At 39.6% G+C, this 25,821-nt stretch overlaps 1 protein-coding gene across 1 annotated transcript; it reads left to right on the top strand.

The window, feature by feature from the left end:
- The first annotated feature begins 7,346 nt into the window (after positions 1-7,346).
- Positions 7,347-21,829, top strand: LOC309545985 (matrix metalloproteinase-18-like). Its single transcript, XM_082245450.1, has 10 exons — positions 7,347-7,497; positions 8,866-9,110; positions 10,725-10,873; positions 10,967-11,092; positions 12,122-12,283; positions 12,417-12,534; positions 13,874-14,007; positions 15,193-15,349; positions 17,559-17,662; positions 21,608-21,829. Exons 1-10 carry the CDS (start codon positions 7,393-7,395, stop codon positions 21,706-21,708), a joined length of 1,401 nt encoding a protein of 466 aa, XP_082101576.1. The 5' UTR covers positions 7,347-7,392; the 3' UTR covers positions 21,709-21,829.
- The last annotated feature ends 3,992 nt before the right edge of the window (positions 21,830-25,821 follow it).

Raw genomic sequence — 25,821 nt, forward strand, 5'->3', positions numbered from 1 at the left:
CACACCCGGCACACCCTGTGCGCATGCCTATGTCACCGCCACATCCACCACCACCTCAACCTCCCTCCTACTCCATATGGGCCTCGTCCTTCAGAGATGAAGAAGAACATTGTTTTATTTTTCTCTTTTTTTTTGTTGTTTTAAGTTATTTCCCTATCCACATTTGTTTGCAGAGCACTTGCCATGCTCTTAATTACGTTTTGCTGCCATTTGCAGCACTCTAGCCCTTTCCTTTGGTGTTTTAGAGCCATTTTAGTGCCTTAAAGTTCGGGTCCCCATTGACTTCAATAGGGTTCGGTGTCCGGGAAAAGTTCGGTAAAAGTCCGGGACACGGACCCGGACTTTTTTTTAAAGTTCGGCTGAACCCGTCGAACACGGACATCTAGGTGTCCGCTCAACCCTAGTTTTCATCTGATAATATGCAGGTTGGCAGGTCATTGACTTACAACACCCTGGCAGGTTAATTGTCCTTATCACTTTCAATGGTATTAGTGAAGGAAAATAAAACTGTGGAGTCTGAGTTTTTTAACATTTGGCATTGTCGGTATCCTTTTTCCACATAACACATCTGCTAGTATCAGATGAAGTTTGAGCTTTGAGAGTTGCAAAATAGAAAATAAAAAACTTTCATAATCATTAGTTATCTAATTATTGCATAAGTGAGTTAGCTGCAGGAGAAATTTATTACTTAAATGATTTTAACCACTTTACCACCGGAGGATTTTGCTGTCTTACGTCCAGGCCACTTTTTGCGATTCGGCACTGTGCGAATTTGACTGACAATTGCACGGTCGTGCGACGCCATACCCAAATGAAATTTACATCCTTTTTTTTCCCCACAAACAGAGCTTTCTTTAGGTGGTATTTGATCACCTGTGCGATTTTTACTTTTTGCGCTATAAACAAAAAAAGAGCGTTTATTTTGAAAAAACAATAATATTTTTAACATTTTTTTATATGAAATTCCCCCCCCAAAAAAATGTAAAAATCAAATGTTTTTTAAGATTTTTGGCCAATTTGTTTTCTGCTACCTATGTTTGGTAAAAAAAAATCGCAACAAGCGTATTTTGATTGGTTTGCGCAAAAGTTATTGCGTTTACTAACTAAGGGAAAGATTTCTGTCATTTTTTGGTGTTTTTTTTTAACGCGTAATGGCGGCGATCTGTATTTTTTATTGCGGGACTGCGACATTGCGGCGGACAGATTGGAACCCTGACTGACATTTTTGACACTTTTGGGGGTACCAGTGACATTACTGCAGTAATCAGTGCTATATATATGCACTGTTACTGTAAAAATGACACTGGCAGGGAAGGGGTTAATTTTATTGGAGAGGGAGGGGTTAATGTATGCCTAGTGCTTACTGACATGTGTGGGGGGAGGTGACTGTGTGACACAAGGACAGATCGGATGTTCAGCTATGCTGAACACTCCGATCTGTCACTCCCTGTCACTTTGGAGATCCGCCCGCTCTGTTTACACAGGCGGGCGGATCTCCAAACTTGATTCCCCGACGATCGGGGAAGAGTGGCGGCGATCACCGCCGCTCCTCCCCTGGCCCGACTCCCGCTGTGATTGAAAACAGCGGGAGCGCGCCTCCGGCGCCGCGCGAGCGCCGCCCACAGGGGGAGGAGTCCAGTGACGTAGGTCTACGTCGCTGGACGGGATCGTGCCACATTGCCGCAGTAGCAGCAATGTGAGCGGTCCTAAAGTGGTTAAATGAATAGTACAGGTACAATATTTCTGAACACATCAGGAGCATTCTGCATCCGTCCCACATTTTATTTTGTAATTTTTGCTCTACAAATTTATTCTGTTGCATTAGAGCACCGATTCTGTTATAATGTGGGTCATTGTGAAGCCTTTCTTTATAGTTTTATCTCTTGAGTACATTGGTTTTTTATGTGTGCTAATAGTATGCTAGCCTTACTTGCTACAGCTTGGCATGTATGCTATTGCTAAGTCTGTGCTCTACTAGGACCCCCAGATCCTTTTCCATCCTCGATTCCCCAAGAGGTTCTTCCCATAGCAAGTAACTCACATGCATATTTTTAGCTTCCAGTGAATTACTCTACATTTTTTCAATATTAAACCTCATCTATCATTTAATTGCCTACCCCTCCATTGTCTCAAGGTTTTCTTGTTAAGTTTCTATATCCTGTTGTGACATTATAGATCTGTTTAGCTTTGTGTGAACAGCAATACTAAGATTTACGTTTTTATACCAACCTATATAAGGATGGTTAGATCACGCACAAATAACAACCCTCAAGTCTACAGTCAACTTTATACCTGGTACCAAAAACTGTACAGCCAAAAAAGACAATGTGTTCCTGGCTCTTTTCCTAAATGTAGCTACTATATTTATCATCTGTTGCCAACATGATCTTACTAGCATGTAAGAAAATAAATAAATTTCACTTGCCGATGAATAAACTGCTCTAATTGGCTTCATGTACTGAAGCTTTTTGTGTGGGCTGTGCCTCCTGCACTACATCCTGGATAACCATGTAAGGTAAAAGAGTGAAGGGGCTGAGCAAATGACTGTGGGGGAAGAAGGAGTTGATATCAATGTGGGCAAAGGAAATGACTGTGGGGGGAATTGAAGTAAAGGGGGGGCAGAGGAAATGCCCATGAGGGAGTTGATGTGAAGGGGGCAGAGGAAATGGCTATGGGGGGGGGGGGGGGGGGGGGTGATGTGAAGGGGCTAAGACATGGCTGTGGAGGGGGGGGGAATAAATGAAGGGGGTAGAGGAAATGGCTATGGAGGGGAGTATGGTGTGAAGCAGGGAAGAGTAAATGGCTGTTGAGGGGGTGATGTGAAGGGGGCAGAGGAAGTGGCTGTTAGTGGGGTTGATGTGAAGGGCGAAAGAGGACATTGCTTTATGGAAGGGAAGTCAAGGAGCAGAAGAAATAGCTGCGGGGGGGGAGTGAGGCAGAGGTAATGACTGTGGTGGGGACTGATGTAAAGGGGGGGCGGAGGACATGACTGTGAATGGGGGTGATGTGAAGGTGGTTCAGAACACTACTGTGAAGAACACTACTTTGAAAGGGGAAACTATGATTTGAAGGGGGGGTTGTGATATCCAGGAGACAGTGTTGCCAAAAAATAGGCACTTTCCTTCTGTCTGTAAATATCTGTATACAGTAGAAAATTGGAGCCAGTTGAAGGTTGAACTGTCAAGTTTGGCCTTGGATTGGGAAGTGGGGTGGGACTGAGTGCGGTGACATTATGTCGCACATCAGGCGTGGCTTTATGCACATGCCCTGCTGCCTGATCTGGGGCCGAACTCAGCAGTTCACCCTTCAGCTGGCTTTAAAATGGCATAAGTGCAGTTCAGAGCCAGCCCCATGTGGATTTTCCTAAAGTGTATTCCTGCCAACCGCCCGCCATGGATGAGCCAAGGTGAAGGACTGAAGATCTGTGTAAGAGGGAACTCTGGCTGAAAAAAGGGGGCACTCTGAGGGCACTGACTGATGTAAGGGGGCACTCTGGAGGCACACTGACTATTGTAAGATTGATATAATTGGGCACTCTGGGGACTCTGATGTGCGTTGGGACTCTGAGGGCACTGATGTAAGGGAGGACTTTGCAGACCCTGATGTATAGGAGGAATGCTGGATACTTTGATGTAAGGGAGGACTCTAGCATAAATGTGGTACTCATCCTGACTGTAGCATTCCATATGTTTTTTTTTTTTTTTTTTTGTTACTTACTCCTTTTGCTTGTTATTTTCTTTTTTTTTAGTAAGCCTGCTATTTTTCAGCTTCTGTTACCAGACCAAGCTGTCCAGCAAAGGCAGCGGTTAGAAGATTGAGACAAATCATTTAAAGGCATTATACACTTTGAAATGTGTGTGTTGTTTTAGCTAGGTATCAACGTAGATATATTTTCTGTGCGGTTTGTTTGACTTATTTTGTAATGATGGGCTAATACATGTTACAGTTGGCTATGCTACAGTTGGCTGTCCCTAATCGCCAATTGAACAATACAACTTTCTGTTCCAGGTCACAACATCCAGTGCATCCTTTTTCAGTCACATCACAAATGTGGGAGTGCTAACCTAATAAAAAGCATCAGTGAGCTCTCTTTGAATCCTCTGCGTGCTTTTGTCTGGCAGAACTATTTACTAATAGCTAGCTCCCACCTGAGGAGCACTAGGCTGAGCGACCAAGGGATTGTGGGATATTTAGTTTCTTTACAGAAAGTGTCAGTTCTCAGACTGCAGACAGAGGTCATGCATTAATTTGAGCAGGTCCTTGCAGCTTGCATAATGTTTCTACACAAACAGAAATTGTTGACACCAGAATGTGGCAATTTACTATACTATATACTATATGTATAGGGCAACAAATGAAACCAAAAAACTACATGTTCAATGTGCATCTTATGCAGGTGAAAAAACAAGGTGGAAATAAAATAAAATCATACTTACCTCGATGGTTGCAGCACCGATCTTAGCTGCAGCTGTCCCCTGCTGGCTTTACCCTGAGAATTGAGCAGTCCAACACTTCTGGTCACTGAGTTCTCCCACTTCAGTCTGAGCACAGAGTGGTGACTGTCAGTGACCAGATCTCTGCTCTGCCCCTCCAGCGATCACTGGAGCGGCAGAATGTGGGGGGCGGCAGGAGAGGCTGGTTCAGCTGAGAGGCTGAGCCAGCTGGCAGTACAGACATCTGGGTGGATCCCAACTGTAGAGTTGGGATCTTTCCTGAGCCTGGACTAGCTGACTGACGTCAGAAGGTAGACCAAACTGCACTCCTGTAATCCATAGGAGAAGTATAGCCAAAATAGCTTTGGTTATATTTCTCCTTTAACACTAACAAGGGTGCTTACAATGATCAACTTTTATTTATTTATGTAAAACCGTTATGCCAAAAGAAAAAAAAAACAAATGCTGCTGTAACTGCTAAAAACATGTTAGCTAGAACCCAGCCTTTATTTGTTAGTCAAATTCATCTAAATCTGCTACTGTATCTGACACCACCCTCTCAACAGACTGACAGTGGGGATTATTTACTAAAACTGGAGAGTGAAAAATCTGGTGATAGTGAAAAAGTGATTTGGTGAAAACACTGCATAGTAACCAATCAGGCTCTCAGAGGCACACTGAGAGGCTGAGCCAGCTGCCCTTCAGGCATCTGGATGGATTCCGACATTATTGTCAAGATTGCTGCAGAGCCTGGACCATCTCTGTGCAGTCATTTGGGTCACACGAGTGCATAGCAAAGTGCATTCCTGTGACACACAGGAGAAGTATATTCATAAGAGCTTTGGCCATACTTCTCCTTTAACCAATTCCCACCCAACCACGGCATATGACGTTGTGGAATTTGAGCAGGGATATCTGAATGAAGGGTGCAGCTACAGGCATCAGATATCTTCTTTTTTCAGCTGGCTATTCCCTGCACCGTAAAAACAATCATAGCTGCTGTTTAGCTGCTTGATTGTTTTTACAGGCCACTGGAGGAGACATTCCCTCTCCCCCCGCCCTTCTCCCACTGCCCTCTTGTGCTTCTACCGACTCCCCCGCGCGATCAGTGAGCTGGAGAATTAACCGGCCAGCAGTGGCCATTTACTATAGAGCTGACCAAGGACCAGATGATCCCCAGTCTTTGGAGGTGGGGCGGAACATAATGACGTCTTGTCCAGCCTCGGCAGTTGTAAACACTGCTGTTGCCTTGGCTGGGAAGCCGAGATCGTTTTTTTTTTTTTTGTTGTTATTTTAGGATTTTCAGCCTAAATGAGAAATGTGGGGACTTATAAACCCCAGACCTCTCTGTAAAGAGGACCTGTCATGCCCTATTCCTATTACATGGGATTTTTACATTCCTCGTAGTAGGAAAAAAAGTGATAAAAAAAAACGTAAAGGGAAAGTGTCAAAATATAAAAAACTAAATAAAATAAACAACAGGAAAAAAAAAAGCACCCCTGTTTCCACAATCCCCATTTTTATTTATTGCCTTGCCATTGCTCTTTGTTTGTTTGTTATGCATTCGGTCTGACCAGACTTCTGGGGTTGAGCACCCCACCCTCCCACACCTGTACTCTACCAGTGTCCACTAGTAAGCAGATATAGGAGGAGTCCCTTATAGTGCAGTTGCACATCTCTCCCAGTAAGGAGTAAGTATCTCCAATGGTTTAGAGAGGCTGAATTCATCCTTCTTTTATGGATACTGTAGTGTAGGGCCCTCTGACAATTGGGTACTTTGAGGTAGTGGTGGGCTTGAGCACGCTATGGCCATATGGTGGGACTAAATCCCCATTTTTATTTATTGCCTTTATATTTGATAGTCATTTATTTTGCATGTGTGTGCTATTCTCTGTAAATACGCATGTTGCTTGGTTCATAGCGGCACCAGCTTTAGAAATGCATGTTCAGGGTGTGCCCCCCCCCCCCCGGCTCTTTGTTTGTTTGTTACATACGTAAGTCGCGCCCACATATGTAAACGGCGTTCAAACCACATATGTGAGGTATTGCCGTGAACATTAGAGCAAGAGCAATAATTCTAGCCCAAGACCTCCTCTGTAACTCTAAACAAGTAACCTGTAAAAATGTTTAAAGCGTTGAATATGGAGATTTTTAAGTACTGAAGTTTGGTGCCATTCCACGAGTGTGCGCAATTTTAAAGTGTGTAGTATCTATTTACTTGGCATAACATCATTCTTCACATTATGCAAAAATAATTGGGCTAACTTTTTTCCCAAAAAAAGCATTTGAAAAATCACTGTGCAAATACCATGCATCAACCACCATTTAATTCCCTAGGGTCTCTGCTAAAAATCATATATATAATGTTTGAGGGTTCTGAGTAATTTTCTTTAAAAAAATGATGATTTTTATATGTAAGAAAGAAGTGACAGGATTGGCCTGGGTGGCAAGTGGTTAAAAAACTGGATTCCATTCACCAATTTTTCATTTACACAAAATATTTTAAAAAGTCTGACTTTGCAGACAGTGATTAAGCAAAGTATGTATACTTTTAATGAGTTTAAACTCAACTAAGGATTTTCCCGAATGATACTTAGTGCTGGCTCATCATTAGTAGCCCCATTGGCAATTCCCATTGCCATGGTATAAGCTCCAGCAGTTATACAGTATGTAGTGCCAGGGATCACCTATGCTTTGTAAGCAGTTTATTTGGCATTGCTGCCTGGAAGCCTCGGGGCAATGCATTTCCTGTCATTTACACAGTGCTCATGATTTTTTAAGTATTACTTAACTGATGTTGTGTCACTTTCTTTGGCTCAAAGCCATGATTTGCTACGGTAATTAGGAAAGACTAACATGACTCATATTGTTATGAGACATGGATGGGCTATATAAAGACAACCGTGCAGTCTGGGATCAGCATACAACCTCAGATTGAGGAAACATCCCATTCAGCAGAATGACAAGTCTTCTACTCCTCCTCCTGTCTTGTGCAGCCCTGGCTGCTGCCTTCCCAGCTGCTTCACAAGATGACCAAGAAAGCAGATACGCACAATTGGCAGAGGTAATATTTTCTACTTAGAATGCTAATCTAGTACACATGCTAGGGATGTAGTAACTGAAATAACTCTTGCCTACTGCTTTTTTTTCCTTTGCATTTGCTTTTCGAGTTTTGAATAGAATAGGGGTTATAACTTTTGTCAAGTTTTTATTGCTGTCTTTACTTCTATTGGGTAGATCCACCATCACATTGGCCATTGTCAGTGGGGTGTTATAGCTGTCACTAGAATGGGAAATTAAGGTAAATCTTTAAAGGGGGTCTCTGTTTTGGTGAAAACTACCTAAGAGGTATCTTTCCCCTTTTTGTTTCAACTCTAGAGGAGGAAATTAAGGGAAATCTCCCCATGGGGACACAGACAGGAAAAAGAAAACTAAGGCTGGGCCTAGATAGGTCTTTTTTTCCAATTAGTCAGCAGGCTGATGGGAAAAAAAGTAATAGACTCCCTTATCAAAACAAGCAAGTTGGGTGGAGGAATCTTCCCCACTGTGCCATTGTATTCTGACATATTTTAATCCTGTGTCTCCAACATCATGTATTTAATAAAAAAAGAGTGGATCAGGGAAGGAATATAGACAATAGGACATCACAGAGAATGCTTGTTCCCAAAGCAGAAAGGTATTCGCTGTTTCCATTGAGCCAGAGATCAGGAAGCATTGGCAGTAGCATTTTTCATTCAAAATTAAAACAAATCAAGATGCGTGTGCATTTTGCCTAATAAAGAAATTTCAGAAGTTACAATCAATTGAGCCGAGCAGAGTTTTCGGACTGTACAGGCCCCACACGGAGCAAACATTTGGTACTATAAAATCATACAATCTATTTGATAACATAGATAAAAATAGTTCATACAGATATGTATGCCTCCAATATTTAAAAAAATATTAGTGCTGATCAGATTTACTGTGTATTTGTATACACCAAGAATGAATGCTGATGCAATGGGTCTTCATGTACCGTTGTGTTTCGCCAACTTTTGCTTCGACAGGGCTCTTGAAAACCATATAGTACTCATCTAGGAAAAAACTGTACATTTTACATACTATCCATAGATTTACACATTGTTCATCTACAAGAATAACTTCTAAAGCCATGCATTCACTGTATAGGACCCACCTCAGCACAGAATAGCATCAGCACAGTAGCTCCCTAGGCAGGCGCTGGAGCATCAAGGGAAACCCTCATCCGTTCTTCGTAATTAGTGATCTATTGCGGTTGATTCCACATTTTGGATGAGGGTTTCCCTTGATCAATGATTTATTTTGTTATTTAAATGTCTTTTACTTATAATCATTAATTGATTTTAACGCAATAGCTCTGTTAGATTTCGTTAATTGATTTCAATGCAATAGCTCTGGTAATTTATGTTTTCAGAAATATCTAACAAAGTTTTATGACCTGAAACCTACTGGGGGCAAAGTTGGGAGGAAAAATATCAAAAATCCCTTCATTGAAAAGCTCGAAGAAATGCAGAAGTTTTTCGGTCTGAATGTAACTGGAAAATTGGATCATAAGACTGTAGAAATGATGGAGAAGCCTCGCTGTGGAGTCCATGACATCGGCCAGTACTCTACAGTCCCAAAAAGCACTGCCTGGCAAAAGACAGACCTGACCTACAAGTAAATATCTTACTTTGTCATTGATTTATATACTACAATCAGTAGGTAGCTAATAGTTGCAGCCTACGAGTATCAGACAAGAAAAAAAAAAAAAAAACTAGAGTGCACTAATCTGTGTCAACCAATCAGAGGTTTATTTTTACAAAACCTACTTTTGTAATTGTATAGGTGCCACACCCCAATGTGTGAAAATAATAGTGATTGGCTTAGAAAATCCATTACAGCCAATCAATGCATTTCATTAAAAAACTTGGCCATAGATATTGAGAAGGCCTACAGATATGGAAACGTTCTTCAACCCATATGGCTGAAATGGCTGGATCAGTTAACAATTCTTAAATGCCTGCAGCCTTAACTCGTCATGCTAACTGTGTCACCGCAGAGATATATTTCATTGACAGCATCTTTGGTCTGCCCACTATCTGGACCTCTTGAGATTTTTTTCATCTAGATATATTTAATAACATAGCTAAAGGGAGGTTCATCTGTCTAACACAGGGGTCTCCAAACGTTTCAAACAAAGAAGCAGTTATCTGCCCTTTAAACTTTAGGGGGCTGGACTTTGGCCAGTGGGAGTAGAAAATGCCCTGGCATCAGTGACAGTAAACAATGCCATAGGCTTGGTGGTCTGCCCCATAATTAGTGTCAGTGGGAGAATCAGTTCCCCATCTCTGGTGCCAGTGAGAGGAATAGTACCTCGTTGTTGGTGTCAGTGGGAAGAATATTACCCTGTCTTTGGTGTCAGTGGAAGGAATAGTGCTCCAAGGGCCAGATAAAAGCAAGTAAAGAGCACCATTTGGCCCACGGGCCGCAGTTTGGATACCCCTGATCTAACACACAGACAGCACGATTACTTCTAGCTGGGAGATCACTGTTAGTTTAGAATTTAATAATGACTCTTATATACTAAGTTGTGGAGTGAATCTACCATATGGATTAGTAAAATAATGTGCTTCCCTCAAACATCCAATTCTATGATGAGGTCTTTACCTTTTACAAATTCCTCTGCACATATTTAGATGTAAACACAAATTCATGCCATTTTAAAGTACTTAATTAGACCCATCTTCAGTTTACTTTAACCTCACACTTAAGTAAATCGAGCCCACATGTTGTTTATGATTTTTTATCCTTACAAACCCAAGATTTATAATTTTAATTTACTGGGAAAAATTCCTAGCCAGAAATAGAATAAAATAGAATAAGGACCCTAGGCAATGGAGCAGCATTTCTGTACTCTACTCACCTCTTGCCTTTGCAAATGATTTGACTCTTGTTTAGAGTTTTTACTAGTACTGCAAATGCAACTGTTACTATTATTGTCCAAAAAAAAAACTCTTACTCTTCCCAATGTAAGTTTACTACTCTCTACATCTCCGTGTGGCTGAAATTTCAGCATTTCTAATCAAGACAGCTAAAGGGCTGAAAAAAACTAGGAGTAGAAGAATCTTCAAATTAGTGTCATAGAGAATACAACAAAGATGAAAACATTTTAAAGCAGAATCAAAATGATTTAAAAAGAGATTAAAATATATTAAAACTAAACAGTAATTTACATGAGAATATCATACAACAAAGAACAAGTTAAATTTCAAATCTTTTTTCTTTTTGAAGGATTTTGAATTTCACACCAGACATGCCTCAGGCAGATGTGGAGAATTCCCTGGCAAGAGCTTTAAAAGTGTGGAGTGATGTCACCCCACTGACCTTCACCAGAGTCTATGATGGAGAATGCGATATTGAGATCAAGTTTGTAGTTGGAGGTAACAGCATTACCCTTTCTCTTTAGAATTAATGTATTTGGTTGTTTTAAATGTCCATGTCTGATGTTGATTTGTGTCCTCTGACTTTTGTAGATCACAGTGATAACTCTCCATTTGATGGACCTAATGGGGTGTTAGCTCATGCTTTTCAGCCTGGTAACGGCATTGGGGGGGATGCTCACTTTGATGATGATGAACAATTCACAAGAAACAGCCAAGGTAGGTTATAAAAAATGTTGAGTTCTAAACCAATGATAATATATATATATATATATATATATATATATATATATATATATATATACACAATATGTATACTGTGTATTCTAAATGATATGATATGAATAGATTATTATACTGTACAAACCTTGTGTCAATAAATAATATATATGCACGGAGACAGACATTTTTACTCTGCCCATACATGCTGATTTTTGGCTTATGTAACATTAGTTATGTTATTGTTATCTTATCCTATCTTATCCCTAACATGTTTGGATTACTTTAGGTTCTGTTCAGGAAACTAGCCCCAGGTTAAGGATCCTTATTTAAAAAAAAGAAAGTACAAATTTTCAGCTCTTTCAGAGTCAAATGAAATTTAAAAAATATGTTACATGCCCCAAAGTAAAGATCCTTATCCTTGTGTTCAAGCTTTGCAAATTAAGCCTTTGTCTTTAAAATACAGTAAGGGTCCTTTCACACGGCCGCTCCGTGTGTCCGCAAATCATCCTATTTTTTTGCGGATGATATGCGGACATAATGTAAGTGAATGGCACTGCGGATGTCAGCGGAATACCATCCGCTGACATCCGATTTTCCTCCTTTCAGTTCTGTTCCGTTTTTACGAATGGAACAGAACCCTATTTTTTCTTCCGTGTAAAAAACGGAAAGGAAGGAAAAATGCAATGCCATAGACTTACATTATGTCCGCATATCATCCGCAAACGGATGGGATGATATGCGGGCACACGGAGCGGATGACAGAAATGTCATCCGCTCCGTGGAAAAAAAAAAAAAGGACCGCAGCGGACCTTTCACACGGAGCGGCCGTGTGAAAGAAGCCTAAAGAAACAAATCTGACTAAAAAAAGATATAGATAAGTCCTTAGTGCAGAAAACTTTGTATTCTTTAATACAAAGATCTTTTCATTCTATGCTACACTTTATTGTAAAAAAAATTCTACTTTTGCTAGTAGTTTTTATCAATTTATAGAGGTTGTAATTTACTCATTTTACTATTTTATTTTAGAATATAATCTGTTTTTGGTGGCGGCTCATGAATTTGGACATTCACTTGGTCTTCACCACTCTGAAGACCCTGGTGCTTTAATGTACCCCAATTACCCAAACACAGACCCCAACCGGTTCAAGCTTCCTCAGGATGACATCAATGCTATCCAATATCTCTATGGTAAGAAAATCTCTAAGTAATGTATTACATTTTAATGGAATTGGAGAGGGAATCGCAATATATGAAAATGCATTGCAGTTTTATTCATAGGATTCATTATTTTTATTTCTTCAAATTTTTTCTATTATTTTAGGCAAGACCTCAGATGAAGTTCAGCCAACAGGACCCACCACCCCTTCCAAATGTGACCCAAACCTTAAGTTTGATGCTGTGACCACTCTCAGAGGAGAAATGTTTTTCTTTATAAACAGGTAAATGAGCCTAGCTGTGGAGCTATACCAAAGGGAGTTCTCTCAGAATATGCTAAAGGGATAGTCATTAAGTACAGATATGATTATTTAATTTATAAGAACCATTATTTAACGTGTGAGCAGAAATACTTTTATTTCACTCTTTTTTGAAATTTGCTCTTTGGGCACCAATTTAGAATTGAAATTTGGAGTCCATAAGAACTCTAGTATTCAACAAGTTCTGCCATGTCAACTGCATGCCCTTATGCTGGCAAGGCATTCTAACTACTAGAGTTCAGCTTTAAGTAACTTTAAGTAAGGGTGTAAATGAAACACCTTCATAAACAAAACAGCACATTTTTAATAATTTAAGAATGCATAAAAAAAAAATTTCATGAGCTCAGCTGTGTATTTCTTTAAGATGACAACTAATGAGAACAGTAATACAGTTGTGTTAAAAAATCACTTTGTTTAAGATAGAAAAATAGAGACAATTCAATTTGCATCTTGGACAGTCTGGAGGACTGGAAAATGTTGGTTCATCCCCCGTTGTGTAGTTCAGCAAATATAATCAAGTAAGCAAGCTGTGCTTCCTATTGGTGTAACCTGAAGGTTACATGACATACATTGCAATGTGGATAGGTATATTACATGAAATATGGGTTCTCCCATTTGCATGACAGTTCAGAAAGTAACATAAGGTTTGTGCAAGGTTAAGAGATGAAACAGAAATAGTTCAAACACTCCAGGAATGTAAAGATAATCACAAGAGTTATATCTCTGACTTGCTTGAATATTTATCCCCTACCTGTGTACACAAGCATACACATGCACACATCTGTAAATGCAGTTAAATATAAGGTAAAGGTAATTTAAAGCTGAACCCTGGGATAGGCAATTATTGTCCATATACAAAACATGTGTGTCCTTACTTGAACCTCAGTGTTTTGTGTATTTTTTCCAGATCTGTGCAGAAATCCAGTGTAAGACTTTGCCTCTGTGCAGGAGCTAATAAAGACCAATCACTGCTGCTCTCTCTCCTTGTGCAGGGTGACTGGTCTAGTATCCGCCCCTTCATGTAGTTTTCTGCAGGCAGCCTGTATTGGGTGGACCTTCCTAGGTCCCACCCACATCTCTGCTCTCTGCACAGGCTTTTGCTATTACACTGATGATGTCACTGTTACTTTTATAAGGTATAACCAGATTTTCTAATGTGTTTTTTGATTTTTTTGCACACAAAGTAGAACTAAAACATCTGTGAATATTAAGGAATATATTAAGATAAAAGTTTTGGCGTCGATAATTCAGCCTTAACAAACAAAAGTGTACAAAATGTTAATGGTTGGCTTTTTCCAAACAGGTTTATATGGCGTAAACATCCACGAGGGGGTGAAGCTGATCTGCTTTTTATCCAGAACCTGTGGCCAACTTTACCCAATGACATTGATGCAGCTTATGAGAATCCAATTACTGGAGAAGTTCTTGTATTTAAAGGTAAGAGGGAGGACTTGTTTTATCATCAGTGTTATAAAATCATATTATAAATTATTATATAATAATAATATTATAAAGTTATTCTAGACGTAAGAAATGAACGTTCAGTGTCTTGAGCATGCACTCCTAGTTCTTATTGGATGCATTTTTAGCCTTCTCTTAAGTGTAAATTCACCATTTTGGAAAAAATAAAAAGGCGAACTAACATCATACACCCACCCTACCCCTGTCTCTGCACTACTTACCTCTGTGAGTGATGAGCTGCCAGTGCTCATGCAGCCGGTGTAGCGGTCTGAGGATATCAAATCCCCACTCTTCTTCCCCTTTTTTTCTTTAGGTCTTCCAGGTTGGATTAGAGTGATTCTGGTTGGTCTACACTGGCATGTGACCACTTTGACAGATCAGAATCACTCTGATCCATTCTGCAAGCCCTACAGAAAGAAGGGGAAGAAGAGTGGGGATTCCAAATCCCAGGACTGCTACACCAGCTGCATGGACACTGATAGCTCATCACCCACAGAGGTAAGTACAGCAGGGACCAGGGAGGGGAGGTTGTTGGAGGGCGGGAGGGTGTAGGGTGTTAGTTCACCTTCTTATTTTTTCTGAAAAGGTAAATTACCCCTTTAAATATCATCACAGAGTGGTCATTGCATCGCATACATGGAGCATAGTGGCTGTACTTGGAGCACTGGTGTGTACATGCCTTTTACTAGATTTAAGCAGCCTGGCATTTAGCTGGGAGTTTACAACGCAGGTGTAATAAATGAACAGTAATCAAATACATGATATTCAATTTGGCCCCCATCTCACTAACCTGCCACAATTGTAGCATTCAACAACATCTGAAGATGATCAATCTCACATAATTGGAGTATCATACTAAACTGATCGTTACTCCATGGGGAGCTTGTTGTTCCATTTGTTTAGTGATCAATTTCTACAATTAAAACAGTACAATTCAGCTACTAAAAATCTTGAGTGTAGCTTTTGCCTAATAAAGTGACTGCAAGCAGGTGGTTAAAGCTAATGACCAGGCTAATGTTTAGTGGAATTGATGTTGGGTGATATACTTACCTTACTCATCACTACCCAAAATGTAGTTTAATTGTGATTTTTTTGGACTTATCTGTCTGTTTTTGCAATAGTGTGTGAATTTCATCTAATAAAGTTGCATTTTACAATTAGGGGACAAATATTGGACTCTTGATGGATTCGATGTTACAGAAGGAGCTAAAAGCCTCACCAAGCTAAAATTACCTAAAAACATTAAGAAAATCGATGCAGCCGTCCATGTGGAGCACCTGGGGAAGACCTACTTCTTTGTGAAAAATAAGTACTGGAGGTGAGTATTTCATCAATAACACTTAACATGCAACTGGGGTGATTGACTGCCGTGAAATCCAACAAAAGGTCAACTAATATACACAAAGTAGTCTAAGGAAAGGTGGAGACTTGCCCATTGCCAACTGGTTTAGAAGCTCAATTTAGATTCAGCTACTGTACTTCCCACTTAGTGATGCAAGGATGATGATGATGATGACTGCCCCAGAACTTTCAAAAGTTTCAAAAACTATATAGCTATCAACTATCATGACAGGCTCCCATAAAGCATATCTGTTGTGTGTGATGCAAAAGGAAATTGTTGTAGAGCAGATTGGAATAATGTAGAAAGTTTTTAGCAAATTCTGGATAAGCAAAATTATCAGCTGTGGCTATTGGTTTTGGTACCTTTGCCCTGTTGAATACATTAAAAAGCTTACACACGTTTCATAGTACTTATGGTACTCTGAGCCCCGACACTGCAGAGACTAGCAACGGCCAGAATGAATATGGTATTACATAATTCGGGACTCTGACAGGCTTAAAGGAAAATATTTTCTATTAGTTAGTCATTAGTGAATTTGGTCTTTGTCTACTATCAATAATCCAGACAATAAAAAACTGCACATATATTCATTTTTAAAAAAGCAGTATTCCCTTTACTTTCTCCTGGAGTGGAAAGATATTTTGTACAGGCAGTGAGAGTCCCCAAGGCAGGTCACATTTCCAACTTAGTGTTTTTGTGCTTCAAGCATCCAAAAAACATAATTAGTACTTCCAGCATGACATCATTTAGGAAGCTTGTCTATAGCAATAAACGCTACAAATGAACCCTAGCCTGCTGTCTCCTACCACATATCAAACCCCCCTTCTACTATACATTTGGACCTTGAATGCAGATCCCCAACTTGCAAAGCTGCTGCCACACAATGGAGTGGATTTACTAAAGACAAATAATCTGTAAACTTTGCAAGTGCTGTTGCACTCATTTTCCCCAGAGCTTAGTAAATGTGGTGAAGCTCTGCTGATTTCCATCAACCAATTCTGTGCAAGCAAAAATTATGTTTTTTTTTCCTTGCACCTGATTGATCTTTTCAAAGTGATGCTTTACTACATTTACTAAGCTCTGGGGAAAATGAGTGCAACTGCACTTGCCAATAACTCTTTGTAGAGCTATCTTCCCTAAGGTTTGCAAGCATTTGAGAGACTCCTAAGAAGGCAACCGATTAGTCTGTCAAGGACAATCCTAGAACTAGCAAAATTCCATTTGATTATGTCAGTCTCACAGGTACGCACCTTTCCTGGTCAAACTGGCCTTCCTAGTGCCTGAGATGCAAGTTCTCCATGCATGCCCAAACTGATACATAATTTTGGAATTCATATTTCCATCCATAAACAGCTGCAGTTCTATGTTCCTTTGCCACACAGATTGATTTAAAGAAGCAGCAAGGAATAAAAAGCAAATATGAGGTTGATTTACTAAAACTGGAGAGTGCAAAATCTGGTGCAGCCTGCATGGTAGCCAATCAGCAAAAAATAAAAACATGGAAGCTGATTGGTTTCTATGTAGAGCTGCACCCGTTTTAGTAAATCCCTATGTGCTTACTTCAATCATCCAACTATATGCAAGGAAAAACTGTGTTTGTTTAAATCCCTAGCAGATTGGGTATTCAAAGTGAACATATCTTCACATAATGTACTAATCTAAGTGAAAAAAGGGGGACTAAAGAGCCGCGCTAGTTCACAATACAAATAAACAGATGACCGGCCCAAGACCAGCACCTCTCAGTTGAAAAGAGCTAGAAAATACAAAATGAATTGAGAACAGGGCAGCCAGCACAATAGGATATGATGGATCCATAGATAAAGACAATATAAAGGTGCAGCGCCTAAAGGATGATAACAATGTGTAAGTGAAAATGGAACACATTAATACATCGTCACAGTAAAAATATAATGAGCATGTAACACAACCCTCATGAAGGAGTCCATTTGATGAGGACACAGAGGAAAAAAACTAAATCTAAGTGAACCTTTTCTACTCCTTTGGTAAATCCACCCCACTGTGTATTTGTGTGTTATTTATTTATCTTCTGTACATAGCCAGCTTCCAGTAAACAGAACTGGCTACGTGACAGTATTGTGTATTGAAATCTAACCTGGCTGGTATTCAGTTTATACATTCATTGTTGGCAGCTGGTGAGTTATATTGGTGTTATTTTCCTTTTCAGTTATGATGAAGACAAAAAAGCAATGGATGAAGGATTTCCAAAGTTCATTGCTAAAGGATTTCCAGGAATGAGTCCAAATATTGATGCTGCGGTTTATTATAGAGGTAAACATGATTACGAGCCTTTGTTTGAGCACAAATCTGTGAATTTGAAATGACCATGATACACTCTGTATGATTCATATAACACAAATATAAATAGACCAACAAAAAGAGTGCTTAAAATTGCCTTCAACAGAAGCTGTGTTAACCAAATTATACAGTTGGAATTTGAATGCTTTAGTTTGATTGGTAGCCAAGGGTAGGACAGACAGGTTTACTTTGGGACTTCAGACTTGTTTGTGGCTTCAGACATTTTTTTCTGCAGCCAGTAAAATCCCCAGCATGTCATCTTATGTGTCCATTTACACATAGGCTTTTTTCAGTGTTTTTTTTTGGCAGGGGCATTTTCTGGCTGTAAAAAAAAAACCCCACAAAACAAGTGGGTTTTAAGAGGGGCTTTTCAGCTGCAAAAACGCTCTAATTCTGATAAAAGCCTAAAAACGCTAAAAAAACTCAGTTATTTGGTGTTTATGAGGGTTTTTGAGCCAAAAGCTTTTTGTGGGAGTATATTTTTGCTAAACAAAAAGCTAAAAAACACAAAAAAATGCTGAAAATGCTGCAAAACAAATTCTACAGCTACAGCTTTCTACGGCTAATGCTATTGGCATTTTTATAATGTCCAGAGGGGATTAGGCCTTGAGTACACCTGTAACCAGGCTATGGCCAATAAACTATTTACACATTCTTAAAACAAGCCATCCCTGCCCTCTTTAGGTGCTTATACAGTGAATGTGTTCATTCTTATACATACATAAAGATTTTTCTGTACAGTTAAATTTTCAGGACAGGCTTTCCTGGGTTTACACTACTCATCCCGGTCCATGCAGTACTGATTTAACCCCTGAAAGATTGTCCTGAGCATGTAAAGCCCCTTTCACACATGCGGACCATTAATTTCATCAGTTCAGTCATGGATGAAGTTTACATAAAATGGCATCAGTTTCTCATCAGCTGCTCATTAGTTTCTCATCAGATTTTTTTACATCCACTACCAATGCAAAAACTGATGCAAAAACAAATTGTTTGTCTGTTTACATCCATTGTTCATCTGTTCTGTTTTTTTTTTTTAATAGAACAAAAAAAAGGCTTTGATTAATTAAAAAAAAATGGATGTTGATGCATGTAGATGTAAACTGATGTAAATGCATGATCATCTGTTTACATTCCTTTTCCCATAGAGATGCATTGATGTCCGTTCTCCATCCGTCAACACATGAATGAAAAACTGACAAACGGCCTGCATTTGTGAAAGAGGCCTAACTGTTAGGCCCCTTTCACACATGCGGACTGTTCGTTGGATCAGTTCAGTCACTTTTTTTCAAAGAAAAAATGTAGGAAGTTTACATCTGTTTTTACATCTGCCAGCTAGAGTCCTTAACCACTTAAGTCCCAGAGCCATTCTCTCATGCAAAAACAGGCCGTTTGTACATTTGCATTCTTTTTTTTTTTTTTTGTCTGATTCGTTTTTTATTGAAGAAAAATAGGGCTTTAACCCATTCCAAAAAACTGATGTGGACAAAAGCGGATATAAACGGATGTTACATCTGTTTTTCCATTGAGATGCATTAATGTCTGTTTTTCATCCGTCAATGGATGGATGAAAAACTGACTAATTGTCCACATGTGTGAAAGGGGCCTAAGAGAAGGTAAGACAAATATCAGACAGTACTAAACGGTGTTGCTTCAAACTTTACAGCAAAGACTGCAGAATTGATTTCAGTCAGTTTCTAACAGCTTAGAAACATCTGCTGTGAGCCCACATTAGAGTACATACTTTAGTACAGAAAGTGAAGAACTTCTGCTGGGCTTTTCCAGCATGCTTTTGCAACAGTGTCATTCAAGCAACTTGAACAAAATGTTTTTATAATAACAATATTATACAAATGAAACAAATATAAGAGTTCTGTTTTTAAACTTGAATACATTAAAAATGTAAAAAAAAAAAAAAAAAAACCCACATAAAACTACCCGTTAGAATAACTAGAAATCTTTATATAAAAGAAACATAACTGAAAAGAAGTATACCTGCTTGGAACCCATGGGGAGAAATTTTTTCCGGGTCTGTACAAAGTGTGGAAACTCATGCTCAAACTGAACTAACCTGAGTCTGGGTAAAAAAGGAAACTTTAACTTCCAATGATACAATGCAAGCATTCAGTGTTCTGTAGGGGTGATGGCGCTGCCTATATAATTTAGATATAATAGAGATATAATGAACTGTGATTCAAAGTGCCTTAAGCTAAAAACAATAATGTGTATACTCAAACAGTAATATATTCCATAAAACCTCAATTAAAGTGCAAGTGCAAGGTATAAAGGTGCCTACAAAAAAATTGGAAAGTGACTGGTGCAATAATTATATGAGCAATAAATAATATTGATAATATTTAACATGCAATATTAATGTGCTGAAAAATATGGTGCTATATAAAGTGAACTGTTCCACTCATACCACGTGTTGATATGGGGAATAATAAAAAGTGCCAACAGAGCCAAATAGAAAAAAGTTTTTTTAAAATACAGCTTGCAATGTCCAATAAGGAAAGATCCAGTAAAAAAGTCTATATCATGTGCGGTGACTTCAAAAGCAATAAAGGTGACAGCACTCGGAACAAACCGACACTCAGGTGAAAAGGTGACCCCGTGGTGGGTGGTAAGGTGCTGGGATTCCTTTGGTAAAATTGCACACTTACCAGAGACACCCACCCCACACAGGGGTATAGAGCGGGTGTTTTTTAAAGGGTCTGGCAACCTAGCGATATCCTCCTATCCCTGGATGGAGGGCGTGTGCCTAGGATCAGGCTGGTCCTGGTATGGATATACCCTAGGATGGTCCCCTGTGTGCCTTCCTGCCTAGGTGTGTTCCGAGGGATCCACTCAGCTCACTCCCGATATTTAAACCTTCCTCTGCTGCTCCCCAGGCCGCTGCTCCTGACTCTAATTCCTGAATGATAATCACCTGGACAAAGTCAGGGATGGATTGAGAAATGCTGCAGCTTTTTTTATTGCTTTTGAAGTCACCGCACATGATATAGACTTTTTTACTGGATCTTTCCTTATTGGACATTGCAAGCTGTATTTTAAAAAAAAACTTTTTTCTATTTGGCTCTGTTGGCACTTTTTATTATTCCCCATATCAACACGTGGTATGAGTGGAACAGTTCACTTTATATAGCACCATATTTTTCAGCACATTAATATTGCATGTTAAATATTATCAATATTATTTATTGCTCATATAATTATTGCACCAGTCACTTTCCAATTTTTTTGTAGGCACCTTTATACCTTGCACTTGCACTTTAATTGAGGTTTTATGGAATATATTACTGTTTGAGTATACACATTATTGTTTTTAGCTTAAGGCACTTTGAATCACAGTCCATTATATCTCTATTATATCTAAATTATATAGGCAGCGCCATCACACCTATTCCTTTTTATCCAGTGCATAGTCTCCGGACTATCATCCAGGGAGGCTGCAGCCTATTTTTAGATATTTAGATATATCTATATATATATATTTTTTATATATTTACTACATATATTTTTTATCTATCTAATATTTATTTATACACATTTTTTTCACTCATTTATTCACTTATCTATCCATTTAGTCCATAGCGCGGAAGTTTTTATTTTTCTTATTCAGTGTTCTGTGAATGCTGCAATGCCATTTAGTAGGACATATTGCAGGTTATAGGGCAGTGATGGTGAACTTTGGCAACCCAGATGTTTTGGAACTACATTTCCCATGATGCTCCTGCACTCTGCAGTGTATTTGAGCATCATGGTAAATGAAGTTCCAAAACATCTGGGGTGCCAAGGTTCGCCATCACTGTTATAGGGGGTGCCATATACTGGACATTGAATTACATGCACTTCCACATAAGATAAGAGTCAAATGATATTTCTATTAAAGTTGACCATTGTGTGTCTTTCCTGCAGATCTTCTTTACTTCTTCCAAGGAACATCACAGTTCCAGTACAGCATTGAGTCAAAAAGAATCCTCCAGGTCCTGGCCACCAACAGCTGGCTGGGATGTTAAAGACATCGACACAGCAATCGAGCCTTCAATTCTTAAAGGGCATCAGACTACATGTTTTTTTTTTATACACTGATGTTTTGGCTGAAAAAATGTTTACAAATGTGAATTGTATAATCTCTATATTTATTATGTGAAAAAGAAAACATTTGATTGTACAATTTAAAGTAGTACATTTATCTAATTGCCTAAAAATGTGGTTATTATTTTTATATATTTTGTATTAATTAAGTAATAAATTAATTATTTTTGGGTTCATTTTGTTGGTTTAGTGTTTTCTGTTTTAATGACTGATTTATAATAACTTGATGGTTTCATAAAAGTCAAAAGATAAAGTAATAGTGGAACATCTGTGAAAGTTTTCCCAAAAACTGCACATACTGTACTTAAATTATATGTAAAGGCATTTTTTTGTGTTGGATAGAGCAGGCAAAAACCCTTCCTCAAGTTTTTAATGATGATCATATACCCACTGAGGATATTCCCGCTCCCCCCCCCACCCCATTTATTCTGGTGACCACAAACCAAAAATAAAAGGGAATTCCAAAAATGTTGAGTTGTTTCCAGAGTAGGAGGTAAAGGAAATCCAAAAAGGTCACCAGTCCCTGCTACAGCTTTCTAATTTGGGAAGTCCGTTCATTTTGGAGTGACTTCCTCTAGTTTCCTGTTGCATATCCAAGACAAGACACAAAACAAAATCTCCCCAGTGTGATACAGGCAGCCAAAAATAACCCTTCCCTACTCTAAAACAACAAAAATGTTAGCTTTTTGTACCGTTTAAGCAAAAAAAATGCAGTGCTTGCGAATACCAATAAAAAATATGAAAATATTTTAAAATATCAAGTATTTACTTGTTCACTTTGAGTAATTTTTTTATTTTTGCAATTTGCAAAACATGAACTATGTTATATTTGTTGACCTAATGAAAACAGTATAAAGTAAAGCAGCAATAATGTGGAACTTCGATCAAAACTTTTTTTAGCCTTTGCACAGAGCGGGGAAAGTTGAGGGTGTGGATAATTCTGCCTAATTCTTAGGGTTGACTTACTAAAGGCAAATTGGCTCTTCAATTTTTAAGGGAATTTGCATTGTCCATGGGAATTTTCCCTAGAACTTATTGAATGTGGTAAAGTTGCACTTTGTAAGGAATACCCAATTCATCAAGGAAAAAAACAGCAATATAGAAACATATCTTTCCCATCTGTATCCAGTAGAGCCATTGTTTTGTTGTTAAGCAAATTTAGTTGTGCTCGCTATACCCAGTGTAGCTGTGTTTGATTATTCTGGTCTGTTTGGTGTTTCTTTTGCTGCAGGTTTGATTGCGCTCTCTGCTTTCTCTGCTTTCTAGAGAACTGTGGAACTCTCTGGGACATAGGTGTAGAGCAAGGCAAATGGGCAGCAAAAATATGTATACAGTCCTGGGCCAATCCCTGGGAGGTGGCCCAGATGGCTGCTGGGGGTCTGTGTAAATTCTCTGAGACACTGATCTTCCGTGTCTTTTCCTGTAGGGGAGAAATACAGCCTAAGGGGGCTGATGCCCTCTTAGGCTATCATGCCATGTGCTTGGGAGTGTTAAGACCTCAGGTGGGTGACTTGAGGGCCTGCTTTGCTGAAGTTTGCTGGAGTGCTGAATGAGGGGCTGTTGTCTAAAGATCTAGTTTGGTATCACAGGGAAAATTTGTTGCATGGATATTGGAAAGAGGCAACCAACTTTTCAAGGACATTTTGTGAGTACAGACTGCTGTGAGAGATCTTAAAGACTGCTTAGTGATTGCTGCCACCCCTCTGATACTAGAGAGTCAGCTGTGTGTGTGTTCAAACACTGACACAATTTACCTGTTCATGTGCTAATCCACAATTTATCTACCGGGGCTGGTGATCTTTTTAAAAACACACTGAGATTTCAATGATGGGGGGTTGCAGCTCACCTTACCCTCCACTGGGTGGTGGATGATCAACTGCACAAAAAAGAAAAGAAGAGAGCGCATGGCCGCCCTAGCATAACACCGTTTATTAGAGAAGTAAAAAAGATGAAGATGTAGACATTCAGGGAATAGACGTCAGGCACATCGAATTCATGACAGCACGTCAGTAGCCCTCTCCTATATACAGCCACACGCCGCCCACTGCCACCCGCTCTCTCTCCAGTCCGCAGGCGATGACTTCCGGGAGTTCTCACATCCGACTCTGAGCCTGCAGGCTGAAGTGTGCCTGTGCCCGGACCAGTTGGCACCACGCCCGATGATGTGGAGAGAGGCCTACTGAGACCACAGGCGAAGGCAAAGAGGAGAGGGAGATGTCTCCCGACGTCAATGTACAGAATCGTAGTTGTCCCCAGGTGATCTGAAGAAGGAGGCCACACCTTTGAAACGCATTGTGACCTACATATATCATATCCCACTCAATTACCAAACCCTATCCAAGTCACCCCCAAAAAATAAAAACACCAAAAAGAACACCCTTTCACTGGTCATTGAGCCAAAGAGTGACTGTGATCTTGTGCCTGTCTGTGGGGCAATTACTGGGGTAAAAACACATATTTCCAGAAGCCCCTACAGGGGTAGTGCGACACATTTTTTTTAATGTTTTAATTTTTTTGTCTGGATATAGATCAATGTTTGCTCGAAGCATGCTTGAATCCACTTACTGTTGACTAACTTACTACCTCTGCTGGAAGTCTATTGCAAGCATTGACAACACTTTTAGTAAAAAAACACATGATTGGCTGATTAAAGTCAGCAGAGCTTCACCTCATTCACTAAGCACCAGGGAAGATTGCCTTGCAAAGTGAACAGTCATTTTGAGTTTTGGAAATAAACTCGCTTGTTTGTACACAGGGATACAAACTTTGGCATCCTCTTTTCCAAAATAAATATTCTTATTGTTCATTGTCAAAAATGTGACTTAGAATATTGTAACGATTTGTAAATGAGCTTCTAATGGTGGTGGGAAAAATTCTGTGGACAATAATTACCCAGGGGAAAAAAAACACCTCTTTGCCCATGGCCATTTACCCATTCACCAAATACTGTACTGTATATATTCATATATATATATATATATATATATATATATATATATATATATATATATTCTTTATTAAATGGCTTCAAATTAAATTCTATACAAAATGGCTTATATTCCTGAGCTTCTGATGAGACATTTAGGGTTCTATTGAAGAAAAAAAATCTGTACAAAAGTGATAAACATTTGGACAGCTGCAACACAAACTACAGTATTTTATCTAATATGATTATGTTCAGCAGTGCCATGACATAATGTATAATTTTAATGAGGTATGTTAAATTTCAACCAAAATGTTGACTTTATCCCAATTTGAACAAGCAAACATTTAGTGGCGTCACTATGGGGGTGCAGGGGTGCGGTACTCGGGTGATACCCACCAGAGGAATGACAAGGCTGCCTTCGTGGAGGGGGAGGGCAGCCACATGTAGGCCGCTGTGGTCCTGGCTCCCGCCCACCACTGCCAGCATTAGTGAATGGTTGCCAGGGCCACCTGGCGTCTAGCAACCGACCACATAGTAGGTCTGTCCCAGCATTTAGTGGAGGGGAAGTTAACTGACTTTCCTCCGCCAGACATGGCTGCTGCACTGTGTTCCTGAGCCCACCAAATTCCGCCCATCGAGTCCCACCCGCTAAGTCCCACCACATATTACCGGCCACTGGGTCCAGGCTCCCAACCTCCCATCCAGCCCTCAGTAAGGGAATTGTGGTTGACACTAATGGGGAACCTCTAATGATGGGACACTGATGGGGGACCTATAATAATGGAGACACTGATGGAGGGACCTCTAATGAGGGGGATACTAATGGAAGGACTGCTAATGAGGGGTACACTGATGGTTAGTAAAGCAGTAGTAAGTCCAAAAATGGGCTCCCTGGTGGTTTAAGTCATAATGTGCTAGTAAATTACCTTAAAATGAAGCCCACCAGCGCACGCTGTCACCACTGTTAGCGCTTTCATCTTCACCTGGTCTTCTTTCCAGATTCACGCTCTCTGGCTGTTTGAATTGCCGGGACGCGATGGTGTTTAGAAGTGTGACAATGCTAAACAAACCTACCAAACATTTATCTTCTCCCCAACCACCTTCTGGG

Source organism: Pelophylax lessonae (genome assembly GCF_965119305.1).
Source record: "Pelophylax lessonae genome assembly, chromosome: 2".
Classification (NCBI taxonomy): Eukaryota; Metazoa; Chordata; class Amphibia; order Anura; family Ranidae; genus Pelophylax; species Pelophylax lessonae.